Source organism: Erithacus rubecula (genome assembly GCF_903797595.1).
Source record: "Erithacus rubecula genome assembly, chromosome: 2".
In the NCBI taxonomy this organism is placed as follows: Eukaryota; Metazoa; Chordata; class Aves; order Passeriformes; family Muscicapidae; genus Erithacus; species Erithacus rubecula.
The window spans coordinates 31,101,800-31,118,258 of NC_136685.1; the positions used below are offsets into that span (position 1 = coordinate 31,101,800).

Consider the following 16,459-nt stretch of genomic DNA (forward strand, 5'->3'; position numbering starts at 1 on the left):
TGAGGACGCCAAATCAAAGTTGAGAAACAAAGAGAAAAAAATAAATCCCCAAATGTTAATCCTTCTGTAAGACTACAAAAAGAAATCCAGTATCTTATAAGGCAAAGATTAAAATTCCTTTTGCTCTCCCTCCTTCAGGTCCCTCTGTGCTGCTGTTTGCTAAAATGCTTTCAAAACCAGCCTGAATTCAAAGATCCACAGCAGGAGGCAAGATCCAAAAAACAGCACTTCACCAATAGTATTCAAGTGTCAGCTACCAGAAGCAGAGATGAAAATGTAGCAGATAGGTCTTCTCAAGTTTTAGGAAAAGGGAGAAGAGACACCTTATTTCTTTCCTGGGTGGTAAAAGAAGAACTAAGATCTTGGGAACACTCCAAAACTATATGGTTCACAAAGCATGTTCCTCCACAAAGGAAAAAAATAACACCACATATCTTTACAGTCATGAGGGTCTGTGGCAGGACACCCACATCCAGAATACACAATGTAGACTATGACATTAGAATAAAGATATAATATTTTAATTACACTAATGGTGGAATATTGCTGTGTAAGCACAAAGGCATCCATGATGGTACTACATTAACAGACATAAAATTGCATCACTAAAACATAGTACATTTTTTGTAAGTAAATCTCCCACAGGCTGTGCAATAGTTAAATACAGATAGCAGGAATTAGTTCTGTTACACACCTATTTTTTGGGGCTAAGTTAGGAACCAGAAAAAAATATTTCAAGCAAAATATGTAACTATTATCACTTCCAGTGAAGCTTATTCCCATGATCTATGTGGATCCATTAATAGATATTTGTAACTTTGTAACTTAAGAGAGTAGACAGTGACTGGTTAATATTGAATTATCTTTTAAAATTATTATTATTAGCATTATTAGTATTATTATCTTCATTTTGGACTTCCTATGTAACAGTAGCTTAACAGAATGTTTCCATAATTTAAAAAAAGACAGTGAAAAATCTTATTGTTAACAACAGGTATCCAAAACATCCCCTATTAATGGCTCAAAATTGTGTCAAGACATGCCTTCTTGAAATGAAGCCCTGAAGAAAAGTTTGCACAAATGCATTCAACACAGACAAACATTTTAATTTATATCTTGCACTGTACCTTGTCATATTTGCTACTGGAACCAAAGCCAAAAATCAGAAGGTGACCGTGAGAGTCAGTACATGCAAAATGCTGTCCATCAGGAGAGCACTTGCAGTCAAAAACTGCACCATGTCCTTGTCCTTCAATCTGAAATACATCAACATAGAAAATAATTAACAGAAATTAACAATTTTCAATTATGATTCTCAAAACTGTGTGCTGACATTGAAATTTGTTACAAAATCTGTATGACAGCATACTGCTAGATGGAAGTTACTTTAAAACAAAGCTTATGTTTTTAGCTATTCACTTTCCAGTGAATTTTGTAATAATGCTCATGAAACATTCCAAATTGATAGCAGTAGAAACTGGCAGACTTTATCCACAAAGCAGGCACAGTATAGGAAGTGAAAATAAAAGCTTCCCCTTGAAGGTCCTGCTAATGAACCTAACCAGAGAGCTGGGCCCAGCTCAGGGCTTAGTCACTGCACCCTTTCCATCCTCTGCCTTCTTGCTAAGCTACCCCAGTAGCAGTGGCTGCTGTGGTGCTCCACAACACCTGCCCCCTGGAAAACACACTGACATAGACAGCCCACATTACACAGCTTAGCAACTACCTGCTCCTACTCCTAATTTATTGGAGTGGGGAAGGAGTAAATTTGTGTAAAAACTCCACCTTTTATAGGAGAACTGCAAAGATTTTAAAAAAGGAATTTTTACCTGATACTCATTTTCTGTTTTCCAGTTCCATTAAGCCAGAACAAATGGGTTTTTGTTTTTCCCTGCAACCTGTCAATCAAGCAGAGGTGACCAATCACCACTCTGAATTTTCATGTCTTCAGCACCTCTTCAGAAAGCCCCTTTCTATTCTCCCCAGCAAAGCACTTTTGCATTTTCTTTAAAGAGACACCAAACAAAATTCTTTCCCTAACTGTGGCAGGCCTATATATTGCCAGGCAAAGGGAAAAAAACAAAACAAAACACAACGATATTCAGCCTTCAGACAGTAATGCTGTGCACATCTGCAGCACTTTCCAGAGGCCATCAGCATTATCTAAAAAAAGTTAACACATCAAGCCTCAAAAATCCTGTGAGGTACTGTTTTCACTCTCTTACAGGCTGAGACAAAGGCAAGAATTCTAAATCTTTTCCCCACAGTCTTATAACAAATCCACACCCCTGCACATCCCCCCATGAGAGAGGCTGCTACATCTATTGCTTTCAGGTCTTTCTTACTACAGGTAATTTCCCTAAAGGTTAAATGAGTTTTTGACTAGCAAAAGAGGAACATAAACCAATGCAAGTTTTATGTTCTATTTTGCCCACTATACCAGAAGAAATAAACAGAAGTATCTCACAGAAAGAGATGGAAAATAAAAAACAGAACTTTAAGCAAGTGTCACTAACATCACAACAGTAAGGAATGCAGAATTAATTTAGTCTAAGCGAGATCCAACTACCACAGCAAAGTTGCAACTTTGTGCTGCTTTTGCATATAGAAATCTCACTGTATTAAAGGGAGACAGTTTGGGAAAGCAGGAGGAAAGCAGACAGAATTTCACCACAATAATCAGCTTTGCAGAAATACAGTTAAAAATTGGAAAAGAAATATTTTAGAGATATAACAGATTTCTGTTCCTTTATCCTTCCGCCCACAAAGGAAACATCAGTGTCAGGCTTCCTAATGTTCAAGTCCTTCATAAAGAGAATTTCAGGGTTCAGCCTAAGTTTTTAATATCTTTTGTTTTACAAGGAAAACAACACGTGAGAAGAACTATTTGCTAACCATGGGGAGGGGAAAATTGAGAAACAGGAAAAAAAATCAAAGTACTAAGATGATGGGTGTTTTAATCCTTTCCATCAAGAAATGGTTTGGATGGACCATTTTCAAGAAACCCTTGGAAATTAGAGAGTTAATTGGAAAATGTTGCCTTCTTATGTAAAGGAAAAGAACAGTGTTCTACTATTTGGGGATAAGTACAATGCAAATAGTTTTAATCTAATCATGCCCAGAATCTGGTTTCTAAAAGTGCTTCCAGAAAGGGCAACTTTAAGACCTTTTAGCACAACCCTTCAAGTCTGAAGTACAAGTACTTGGAAAAAAGATTCTTGTAAGAACAGAAACTACTGTTGAAGATAACCTTCCAAGTTATAATTACTATTCTAAATTAAAGAACGAAGTCAACTAGAGTGTACTACCCAGTAGAATTTGCTTTTCAATAAAACTATTTCAGGATTAATAAGTGACAAATTACAACAAAAATTTTTCCATAATAAAGCTAACACAGAGGAACTAGTTATTTGAATCACAAAATAAACTTAAAGTTGCAAAAAGGGAAGCTGTAGTAAATCAGTGAAGCTGTTACTTCAGCAGGCTAGATAAAGAACTTCAGCAAGAAGGAACCTACCTTCCCCTCTCCATCCCTTTGAATCAAAGATGCAAGAACTACATAAAGACTGTATCAAGAAGATACAAAGTGCTTATTCTGTCTGGAACCTTCCTCTGCTGCATGTAAGGCTATCAGTTGTGAAGGGAAGAGACTGGTGACATATACAAAAAAAGCACTGGTTAATGAAGCGCTGTCACAGAATCACAGAATTGTTTGGGTTGGAAAAGACTCTTCAGATCACATAGCTCCAACCCCCTGCCAAGGGCAAGGATATTTTCTAGACCAGGCTGCTCAAAGCTCCATCCAACCCAGCCCTGAACACTTTCAGGGACAGAGAGCCCCCAGTTTCTCTTGGCATCCTGTTCCAGGGCTTCAATAGAGGCTGTGTCACACAAAGGACTACGAAAAGTGAATATGTTAAGACACTCCTGGTAGCAAAGCAAGTAGCAAGGATTTTTCAGCTACAAACAGGGAAGAACCAGTGATGTGATACAATGAGGACTAAATAAAGATGATTTTTAGTCTCAGCTCCAAGAATTAAGAGTCTAGTTTGCCTATATTTTCCCTAACAAGGAAACACGTGGACATTGGTATATCCCGAAGGGAGGAATGCTGATGAAATAAGAGAATGAAAAAGAGAAGACTCTTTTCCTCTCCGTTTTGAGGAAAGCTTATTGTTTGCCCTGAAACTAAGGAGAATAGAGCTGTCGAGCTTGTACACAAAGCAATGGCTTCAATGCATAAAAAATTATTTGTTGTATGGAAACAGAATAATAACATCTATAAAGTGAGCTAAATAATAAAGTCTTTTAGATGTTATTAATAGATAGTACGAGACATCTAAACCCTGCTTTTCAAGAAGAGTATAATACATGGGAGAAAAAGAAAGCAAATTCAAATAAGATGAAAATGTATAAAGAGTAGAGAGTACCAGAGAAATTTAACAGACTTTCTTCAGAAAAATAACAAATTTTTTAATGCCAAGAAAATATTAATTCAATCTTGCCAGATTTCAAATCATAATATGATATTTAAACTTGATTCAAATGATTGTGATTAATAGGAGAAATGCAGAGTACATAAACTTTGTAAAGAAAGGATAAGAGTTACTGATTTTGAAAAGACATACAGAGCTAAAAGGATGTTATCACTAAAGTTTCTCAAGTCAGGCCTTTCTGTTGTTGACTAAAGAAAAAATATGAGCCCTTTGATGAAATGAACATTAGGGAATCATCCACTGAGAACATATTTGGGACAGCATAAATGATATCAACTGAAGCAATTAAAAGCCAACAGCACAAAATTCAACAGAGCATGAACCTAATAAGATTATTAAAAATAACTTACTAACACATTTACTGCGAGAAAAATAAAATGAAACTCAGTCTACATAAAATAACACTCCACTCCATTCCTATAACATCTTCTAAGACAAGTCACCAGCACAGTCTAAAAAAATAATAAAAAAAAAAAGTCTGAAAAAAATCAGTGAACTAAAGCCTCTACTAGCCTGAGGTAGAATCCATCCTTCACTTTAAGGAACTGAAGCAATTAGTTGGAAACATGGGGAAAAATATCACTGTGCATTCTTAGCAATGTATCACATATAATGCAGCAACAAAAAGAGAACTGCCATTCTAAACCAGACTAGAAGTGCATTCAGAAGATGAAGTACATTATGGGCAAGACAAACAGACAAGAACAAAAGAAAATAACTAAGAACAAAATCTTCCAAGGTAATACACATATTTGTTGATTCAAATGTTCAAGATAAGTAAATTCTAAGAGGAACAGCTACAGAGCCACTCATCATTACACCAAACCAAAGAGCTCAGCTTCTTTCTATGAACAGTAAGGAAAGAGGACTATTTTGTATGTCTATACTAAAAGACCTTGAGCAGGAAAAGAACTGCTATACTAAAATACCTTAAAGGGGATGAGAACTGCATGCATAGGAGCAAATGAATATTAGTTACAAGCAACATTCAGACTTGAAAACTGAAATTCAGGTTCTAATGATCACAACATGGTATGCCAGAAAAAATTTCTAAAACTAGCAAAAAACCAGCACTAATTGTTATTAAAACCCCTTTTGTAAGTGATGAAACTATATCATAACTGTTCTAGTCAAATCAGCCTCCAAGCACCTGGAAGTTCCTTTGCAGGTTTGAGCTCTCCTTTACTTCAAGGAACAATCTTCAATCACAGCATGCTTCCAGCCAAAAAGTATCTACAGAATTTTTCCAAATTTAAAGGAGGTTGCTACTCATTTGGAGGCATGGAAAGCAGACTTACTTTTTAAGCCAGTTTATAAAGATAGAAATTTTAAAAAAACAGCAGATCATCTACACTGTTTCCAGAGCAGTAACGAGATTAAATGGTAGAAAGATGACAAGAAGTAATCAAATTCAGAGTAACATATTTACTACAAATGTTTCTATCTTCCTACCAGCCAAATCAGTTTTTCATTTACGAATGCTGCATGTGTCCTGAAAGATAAATCTATCAGTTAAAAGGTCTAATAGGTCACCCACCCTGTGGATGCCTGGAGTTATATAAAGGCTCTATATATATATAAATTATTTACAGGGTTTTTATTGTTAATGTTAAAGATTTTTCTTAATATACATCCTGCAAACTCAGTACTGGCTTCTTCTATTTGAGCTATTAGAGCATTATGTTGGTTTTGGTCTCCAGAATCTGTTTCTCAGGATGTGCTCTTATGTGCTATTCAAAGGTGGAACTTCTCAAAAATTTCATACCATTTCAGCAGGACTATAGACAAAACGATTCAAAAAAATGCATCCATAACCTTGCTTAGGTAATTCTATATTTCACATAACTACAAAACTGACCTAAAAATACAATCCCACATAATTCTACGGAAAGACTTTATGAAGGCCACAAAATCAGAAATACTGTTTCCACAACTGTAGTTCCTACTGAAATTACAATACATTGTTCATATAAGCAAGAGATGTGCCTTTCAAACATTAGTCAAAAAAAGTCACCTTGTGGCAGAAAATCCACACACAGAGCATTCTGCTGAGGTGTTCTAAATGGAACTTGATCTTTCACACTGTTCTTTTCCCAGGGACTTTCAATCTTTTGGTATGCCATTTAGCCTAAAACTAATCAAGTAGTTGCTACCAAAGATCTAAGTAGGCCTGATAGGTTTACTGTTTAAAGGAAAGGAAAAACATTGTAAATGATATGATAATGCTATTAGGGCTTTAGAATTTGCCAGTCTGCATTGAAAGTAGAAGTAGAATTAGAAAATAAGAAACCACATCACACAGATCAGTGGAAGATCAGACTTCAGAAGATGGGGCAGGAAAAACATTAAGATACACAGACATAAGTAGGCATAGCATAGGAACTGCCTGCAATGAAGTGTCCACTTAAAGCTAAAAATAAAGGACAGTCAACAGCCAGCTCTCTGAAGGAACAAGAACACACAGAAAAATCCAATTGCAATTCAGTAGTCTCTGCTTGATTGACAACTTGCAGGAAGAAACCCTTTTGACCTGAATCAGTTAATGCCATAACACTGACAGCAAATTCTAAACAAAACAAGGATTATACTGCACTAAAACATTTAAACAGTTATTAACAGGGAATGTGTGCCCAAATTCACAAAAACCAGACATCATTGCCATTACGAAATACATCCCTACTACAACCTCCATGGGGGTTTCTAATGTTTCTGTCTGATTTATATAAAAACATAAAATGTGTAAAGAGGTCAGAGAGACTGGGCAAGGAGACAACCAACACATCACTGTATCCAGACAGTCTGATTCTTCAACTGTGCAGCAGACTCTCCATTAATAGGATCAAAATTATACCTTCAGCAATTTCCATTGTAGAAATCAGGAAAATTTTTGTAGGTTGCTTCAACTTGATCTTTTTAAGGTCAAGTTCTGTACATGAGGACTTCTGTCACTGCTTATGCTAACAGCTCAAAATCAACATACAACATATCCAAAGCTTTCAAAAACTAAGAAAGTGTTTCTATTAAAATTTTTCAAAAGATACATTGTTTAAAATTGGAGAAAATGTATAAGCTTAAAAAAGAACCATGCCATGCAACTATCATACATCCTAGAAAAGTAATTAAAGACTTGGAAAGGAATGCATGGAACCAGGAATAGCATCAGACAACTCTGCATTAAACAATCAGTTAGCTACAGACTTGGGGACAAAGCACTAGGACATTATCTTCAGCAAACTTATTCCTTAATTTCTGTGTAGCCATAACTTTCAACCTTAACATCATTGTGTGAGATGATTTTAGGGTTGAGGGTTTGTGTGTTTTGGTTGTTTGTTTTTTCGTTTGTTTTTTTTAAATATACAATATGTATTTAACATATAATATAAAAATTTATCTGCATTTACACACATTTACTAGTATGTCTTTGAAAAAGCATATATTCACCATGGTAACTTCACATATTGAATGCAAAACAAAATCAGCATGAATGTACTCACTTGCTTCAAAGCTTTCTCACTGGATGCATGGCAATAAGCATTTTCAGTTTCAAAAACAAGTTTAATGTTTTAAATACAATTATTGCTTTGTTGAATTATGTATCACCCCATTTCCTGATTTTATGCCAGCATATCTAAGTATAATGTTTCACTACTACATCATTTGAAATAAAAGCAGCATTTAGACAGATACAACTATAATCATCACATAACCAGATAAGCATGACCTTACAAGGTAGGTTAGTATCTGCTTCCTGATTCTACTGCTCCAATTGTTTTCAAAGGCAATCAAATGAAATAAAGGAATTTCAGAGATCACCTTCAAAACAATCTTATAAAATCCACTTTTTGTTTCTTCAGCTCAAGGCTTCTCAACAAAGAAGCAACCTGAAAAAGAAAACTAAGGAGCAATACAAATCAGGGTTTTTTCTTTACTATAGCACTGTTGTAAGAGCTTGAGTCTTAACTAAAAGATTGGCCTGGAAATCAAGATATCTAAAAAGAAGCTTGTGAAAATATTATCCTGATCATATGAAAGCACTCACTGCATAATAAATTAGCACACAGCCAAATGAAAGCTACTACAGCAGAGCTAAAAGTAAGTAAGGTTTTAATGAGTGGTCCAGCACCATTCCGAGATCCTTCCAACACACTTTTTCTTCTATCTAACTTTTGCAGTGCTAGCTGTTAGAAATATAGTAATGCTGTAACCCTTTAAGTGAGAAAGCAGATGCTGGAGTCTTAACTTCTCAACTAAACACACAGAAGTCTCCCAGCAAAGTAAATATTTTCTTCTTCACAAACAGTACTTCAGGAATAACCAAACGTAACCAGTACAACTTTTCAAAAACATCTAGCAAAATTTATTTACACAACTCACTTCATGTACCTGTCATTGATGTATAGAGATTAGAAATTTCATATACAATTAATTGATTTTTAAAGTACCAATATATAATCCTTTCTCTCAAAATTAAATAACGCTGAGAAAGGCATTATGAATGTTTGTTTGAAAACTACATAAGCTGAGGTAAATTTTCCCCTCTGGAGTATCTTCTCTTGAATTTGTGGTAAAGCAATTACATTAAGTCAGTCATGCTAAATACCTGGTCTTCATGTATTACTAGGAAATCCTGACCAGCTTTCTCACTGCTCAGTATTTTCATCTTTCTGATAACAGGCACTGAACCATCATATTTGAGACTACATTAGAGAAGCCAACTCAAGCTTTGAGTCAAGTTGCTAAGACAGGATAAGACATTCAAATTTTACAATTCTACAGTTGAAAGGAGAAAATGTTCATTTTTTAATTCTGTAGCTAAAACATTTGTAGAGTCATTAACACTTTTTTTTTTTTGCTTTGGATTTTTTGTTGGCTTTAGGTTTTTTCCCCCTAAGGATTATTAACTTCTGCAATACTTTCCTAACTCCATACAAAAATAAAAGCAAGAAAATCAGCCCTCCTAGTTTGCTATATCTGCTAAAGTAGCTTATACCTGTTGCACTGTATGTTCAACAACAGTTTCTATTTAAGTTCTTTAAGAGTTTTTCAGTACCAATAACTTTAGAGTTCCTATTTTCTATTAATGCAGTTGTCAAAAAGATTGACTACATTTAAGTTTTGATGTGGCAACATAATGCCAAATCATATCTTTCTGAAAGGATCTATAACTATTTGCATAAGGTTCAGTAATATGTTCTTTTATCCTTTCAGAAACAAATGTTCCCTCACCATTTCTCTTTTACCTGTAATGATTTTAATTCAGAAGAAAAAAAATCCAAAATAGAAACATATCTTTGTTAATGCAGTTAAATCCAGATTTATCCTAAAATTTTAAATAATTTGCCTTTTGGCTGACAACTTTAAATGAAGTCAAACAAAATAATGTGCTGCTAAATTTATATAAAAATTGCAACTGCAAAACTTTAATTTATTGAAAACTGTTACTTTTCAATTCAGCTGCTTACATTGGACCTGTTTTAACATGATTTTGATACATGGGAGAAATAATGCTCATCATACTAACCAAATCTTCTTCGAATAAGCTATTAAATCTTTTTTTTAAAGAAACACTCAAGTGTGTAAACTCTTGGCTTCTTTAAAAATGTTCATATTTAAGGTCTAGGTTTCATAACCTGTTGAAAATTGAAACATATTGTAAAGAACACATGCAAATCAAGTCACAAGCTTTCTAGTTCTGGATACAATGTCTATTTACATAAAATGTAACTAATGCATTTTAAATGAAAGTGTGGGATTATTCATCATGAGCTTCTAACCAAAGACTGCCTAGAAACAAAGAAAACAGCTAGGATTTTGATACAGAAACTCAGAGCAAAATATGCCCCAGTTAAAAGAAGAAAAAAAATTAAATCAATTTTTTTTTTCCTTGGGCCTGTAAGAAGCCTCATCGTACCTTACACCAACTACAGCTATCAAAGGCATTGTCCTTCTAGGTCTCAGGGAAGGAGTATAGCTTTGCTCCAGAATCAGTCTCAAATACAGCCAAGAAATGGAACTCTGGCCTGTATCTTCTCCAGTAGCAATGCAACAGGCATGTCAGCCTGCCCCTCAGGCCTCACAATTTTAAAGGTTTATTTTGTTTTATTTCTTTTCCTGACCATTTCCTTAAAAGGGACAGAGGGCATAAGAATGACAAATACCAATTCAAGCACTAAGATTTACACTGCTATTTTTGAACTACCAATATGATTTCCAGGGCAAGCAGGATTTACTAAGTGGAGAGTAAGCATTTACACAGAGGAGAACAGTGGTATTTCTGGGGGAGATTAAAGCTCCTCTTTCACAAATATAACTCAGTTACTTGTCATTTCAAAGGAAGATGAAAGTGGGAAAGGGGAAGAACAGATTCAATTAGAATTTTTTCTTTTTCTTCCTCCTCCTCCAAAAGAATCAGAAGGTTGCTTCAAATGACTAGTTTAGAGTCCAAATTGTAATGCATTTCTGAAACATACCCTTGGTATTTCTATATGCTCTCATGAAACATGCTTTGGCATTCAGAAAAAAGACTCAATTCTCAACAGTTAGAGTTATACATACTGTGATGCATAAGTGTCAAAGGCTAAGATGGCTTAGCCTTCCAAGTAAGTCAGATAGTCACAATGGTAGGAGGATTTTGAAGTAGTCAGATCTGTGAATTTAATACCAAATTGTAAAAAAAAAAAAAAAAAATTCTCTTTGTATCAGTATTTCAAACCATTCCTCACAATACAATGGAAGAACTAAGACCATCTTAGCCCCAAGTTCCAAAGGAGTTCTGGAAATACCACCCAGAGTGTGTCAAGGATACCCTAACACACAGCAGTGCTCAGAAAGACTCTCTTAGCACTAAGGTGATGTCACAAGGATCAGTCCAGACAAACATCTCACAACTGGGAACACATTAAGATTACAAATAAGCAAAAGGCTGACCTTGACAGGCTGTCAAGCACACAGGAGGCACCCAAGGCACACAGATTATGTCAGACATAAGAAGGCTGACTGCTGGCTACAGCTGAGCCTGACTTCTCAAAGAAGCATCTCATAATGAGAGTCAATCAAGTAAGACAGAAGAACAACAGCTACTCACAAAAGATCTTTCATTGTTGGTTCTCTCTCTGGGTATTTTTTTTAAATCTGTTGTCCAGTAGAATTTTTATTTAAATCTTTAAAGGCTTCAATATTTCTACTTGATTAATTTTGACATTACACAAAGTTTTCTTAAACATCATGAGGCATCCTGTTTCAATAATTGCAATGCCTACCTACAGAATCTTCCTAGTCAGGTACCAGATTCAGGTAAAGCAATGGCATTCAACGACACAGTAAGAATTCAAAAATTCTATAGTGATAAATTTTTTTTAAATGCCTGTTCTCCCCTAATCTTTCATTCTTATACTGCAGTACGGTCTTCATACTTTCAAAAACATACTTATAAAGTAACAGGAGTCACCAGGTACTCCTGCAACTGTTTATAAATCTATGCTATAAACCAAACTCTTAAAAAAAAATTTTAAAACTAAAACTAAAACCAATGAAAAAGAAAACACTATCAAGGCAAACAGAGAAAAATCAGAACTACAGACCTGTTTAGATCCTAAAATCTTTTAGGAAACTTCTTTCAATATTCTTTTCCAGGGCAGCCACTCTGGAACAAGAACTATCAGCTTCATCACAGGAGACACTTATACTCCAGGGCCCCAGACAAAATGCTTTTTGCAAGCAGTCTGAGTCAGGAGAGCCCACCCCCAAGAAGTACGGCTTAGAGGAAAGTGTGCTAAAGTGAAACTGTCTAAATCCAAAAACTAACAATCAGGGTCAGCACCATAACATCACAAACCTATTTAGGGTCAGAACTCAAGGAACATCAATACTTAATGTCCAAATTATAACACAAACAAAAACCCAATCACCAAACCAAAGACCCATGCATCCACTTAACATTACCAGATATCTCTATTTAGATCTTGAAATATTATGTCCCTGTAGTTTTTTTGGTTTCATATGTTCTCAGCATTGAGGAACTTCTGTGTAAAGTCTAGGGGCTAAGCTGCAGCACATACCATCCAAGTGCCAGCCCTGGCATTCCTAACAAACCAACAGCGTCAGATCTACTAAGAAGTAATTTAGTGACAACACCAGAAAAAAAACAAATGCTATGACAAGAAGTGAGTAGTGGACACCTTCTATTTTATGACCCAATGGAATCCTGAAAATACTAAAGTTTGTCTGAAGGCAAAGAATTTTGACCATTTTCTAATTTACCTAGAACATAATTTGCATACCCAAGAAAACTACCAGTGTCTAATCCACAGGCTACAGATTCACTTTTCTCCATAGTGGCACAACTTGGGAAAACTGGGAAGAAGTCCTGTCCAGGGCATTTATAGCCAAGATGTTGTCCTGAGTAAGCAGCAGATGTTGAATTGAGTGCTTTACTACTGAGGATATAACAGAATCTAGATCTTCTATTTCCTAACTCTAACAGCTAAGGTAATCCCAAAAAATGGGATGCTCCTATAGGCTCCTTTAGGAAAGCAAGGACCTCCCTCCATTGTTGGAAACTGCCAAGGAATCCAGATGACTCATTGCAGCTTTGAGTAAGGACTGCATCTCAAATATATCATTATGTACATTATCATACAGCTGCTTTCACCAGACTGCCCACCATTCAGTGTATTTTTTCCCCTGGATCATTCACCAAGACACCTACAGCTCATACACTCTTCAGCAAAATGAACTACAATTTAAACATTTACAAGAGTCTGTGCTACTCTTCTGCAGCAACAACACTCTTTTTGTGAAATACATAAATTCTGAAACGGTTGGCTAAAGGAACCACTTAAGTATTATTACCCTGTTTCTTCAGAATGCTTCTTTTTACCTGGGAAATAGAGCAGATGAAATTGCCCTAATACTGCACTAAGAACACATTCCTCATTAGCAGCTATCTTAAGTCAGGACTGGTGTGAATATGACATAGGTCACAAACCAAATACCTGGATTCACACATGCAATTTAAAAGCATTTCATCATCTTGCTGAATATATCAAAATTGCCTAAAATGCTTTACCCTCACATTCTTGATATTTCTATGGCAAATTTGACTCTCTGACATATTGAATATACTCCCTGAGTGCAAGTGACTCAAGTCACTGAATTAAACCAGTTCTGAATATCCATGGACTCCAACACCAAGTTATGCAATACTTACACAACTAGACCAAATGAAATGAAGACTGCAGGTGAAAACATGAAATATAGAAAGCATATATACTTACTGAGAGTACCCCATGTGACAGTCATTTATGGGACTGAGATTACTATTAATGATAAGGACCAAAATCTGGCAAACAGACCAAAGATGCTTCAAACACACCAAAGATGCTTCAAATTAACCACAATTATGACAATTGATTTAATAGCAAATCTTCAGATTAAAAGCCTGGGAAAGGACATTCTGTAGGCTCACCAGAGTCATCTAGTGGGACCAAACTGCAGCCAGCAAGGAACAAATAAATGGAGGAATCAACGTTCTCATTAAATACAAAATGAACAGTGTATTTGGCTACTATGATTTTCTTTGAAATTTCATATTCACTGACTAGATAGAATTAAGACTGACACTGCTTGCCTTGCTTAGTGTTTTGCTCTCTTTTTGGTTTTTTTTTGGGGGGGGGGAGGGGAGGGGGTTGGTTTGCTTGTTGAGTTGTTATGGGGTTTTTTTTTTCACATTGATAATGAAGGCATTTGGGGAAGGGTGTAATTTTAAAATATCCTAGTCTACTTTAGGGATTTGCCACAAGGTTTTAGATGTACAGAGCAATCCATCTAGGATAGAAATACCTGACTGGACTAACATTAAGCCAACAATCAGCTATGATTTTGCTAATTCAACCAATTTCCCCATGTTCTGAAACATTTTTCAAGGAACTCTTCTTATGAGAAAATCACCAAGTGCTACTTCTGGTACCACAGACCAGGCAATGATAATGAGAGATTCTTGAATTGTGAAACAGACATTTGCCATTTGATTTGCCACATAGGAAACAAAGAAGACTGGCAGCTCTGTCTGAATTCATGTTCTCCTGTAGTAAACCAGAACACTTTGCAGCTCTGCAGAGGTGACTGCACAATGTTCTCTGCCTGCCACCTATCACCTAAAAAAACCTCTTGATTTGCCACCCATGTCTTTTGAAGCATCAAACATAGAAGACTGGCTGGTGAAATATTCAGTCCATAGAGAGATGCCTCTCTTGTATAGCTGGCTCATACAGTGTAATTCCTTGATTTGAGATGAACTGACTGCCACATTTACAATTGCCCTCACCTCACACAGCAGGCAGACTTTCTCATATTAGTCTCAGATTACTGGTTACTGAGATCTTCTGATTGTCTACAAATTTCTCTGAATCCAATGATGACATTTTCTCTGACAAAAAATGTATGTGACTACTACTTTTTTAAGGTGTTTATGTTGCATGGCACTCCTGAAATAAATATTTCAGTCTTTTGGGGGCTGCCTAATATCACAGGCACCTGTAATTTAGATTCTGATATCTCTTAAATGGACTTGGTTTAAAAAGAGCAGATAAGCTCAGACTATTCTGATCTAAACTCCACAAAACCCATCATATATCCATTGTAAGTAGAACTGGAAATTCAAGCTAACCATGCAATGAGAACATACACCTCAACTGGCAACACTGAGCAGCACCAAGCAGTGAAGATGTGTGCTCACAGCTCCAATATGATTGTCTTGGATCCTTCATAAGCTCAGTTACAGAAATCACTGCAGTGAGAACACTACTCAACCTAGGTCATTGTTGAAGGAATCTAGGTTGCACTCTTTCTGATTAAGATTGGCTGAATTTTCTCAAAGATCTTAGGAGCTCTACTATACTGTGCATCTCAAAGCCTTTCTTTAGGTTCAGTGACCTTCCTGGCTTGAGTTCATTTCTAAATATCCTTTATCTTTATGTAAACATAAGTGTGGTAGGTCACTTCTTCAGATGATCCTCTTTATGCTGGTCTCCAAGACTGCTATTCCACTACAGCAGAAGCCCATTTGCCTACTCTCAAGGATTCCAAACAATTCTGGGTATTCTACAAAGGCTTTTGTAATTTTGCCCAGAAGATGAAGTCTGAATTGCACAATACATCACTACCTTTTTGTTGAAAAAGAATCTGACAAAGACCCACTTAATATCAGGAAACAGATGAAAATACCTTTGCATTCATCTTGCAGGAAAATTACTTTAGCGCAGAATAGACTAAATTTGAAATCTGCATGTGGAGGAGCTCGACACAGAAAGGCTGAGAGTATTCCATCCAATGGGTCAAGGCAGTATACAATAACCTTGTATGAGATCAGGAGACTCCTGAACAGCTTTAGCCAGATTAAGAATTAGTAATGCAAAAATAAACCAAGTTCCACCTTTCCTGTTCCCCAGGCAGGAAAAAGAGCACAAAAGGAGGGTCTTTGTCACTCCATCTCTTACACATGATCTCTGACAATGTATGAATTCATACATGATCTCTGACAACATTCCAATTTTGTGTGGATCAAGCATATAGAAACAAAACACTGTGAAATACAGCCAAAGAAACAACTATAACATTTTCCAGATTTACTCTTTGCCCCACTGTACTAAAAAGGAATTTCTCATGACTTCACCAGATGCAGGATCTTGTTCTATACATGAATCATACTTCAAGATGACCTACATAAGAATGTACTAAAAGCAGAAGGTTTAGAATGAATGCTTTAGCATATATGTATAAAGCACAATAATTACCATATTGAAGTAAGACCGGATTTTGACCCCTCTTGCCAAATCCCAAACTATGACATTTCCATCATGTCCAGCAGAGAAGAGAACTCTTGGATCAAATGGATGAGGTTCAAGCACAAACACTTCATCTTCATGTCCCTGAAAATAAAGACACCATGGAATGAAAAAGAGTAT

At 35.9% G+C, this 16,459-nt stretch overlaps 1 protein-coding gene across 2 annotated transcripts in view; it reads right to left on the reverse strand.

The window, feature by feature from the left end:
- PHIP (PHIP subunit of CUL4-Ring ligase complex) overlaps window positions 1-16,459 on the reverse strand; it is a gene marked incomplete at its 5' end in the record, with an annotated part of 101,253 nt that overhangs the window by 45,024 nt on the left and 39,770 nt on the right. For both annotated transcript variants that reach the window (XM_079297694.1, XM_079297693.1), the window contains 2 exons: window positions 1,128-1,256; window positions 16,289-16,423. In XM_079297694.1, coding sequence (XP_079153820.1) covers window positions 1,128-1,256; window positions 16,289-16,423 — 264 coding nt within the window. The remainder of the gene's footprint in view (window positions 1-1,127; window positions 1,257-16,288; window positions 16,424-16,459) is intronic.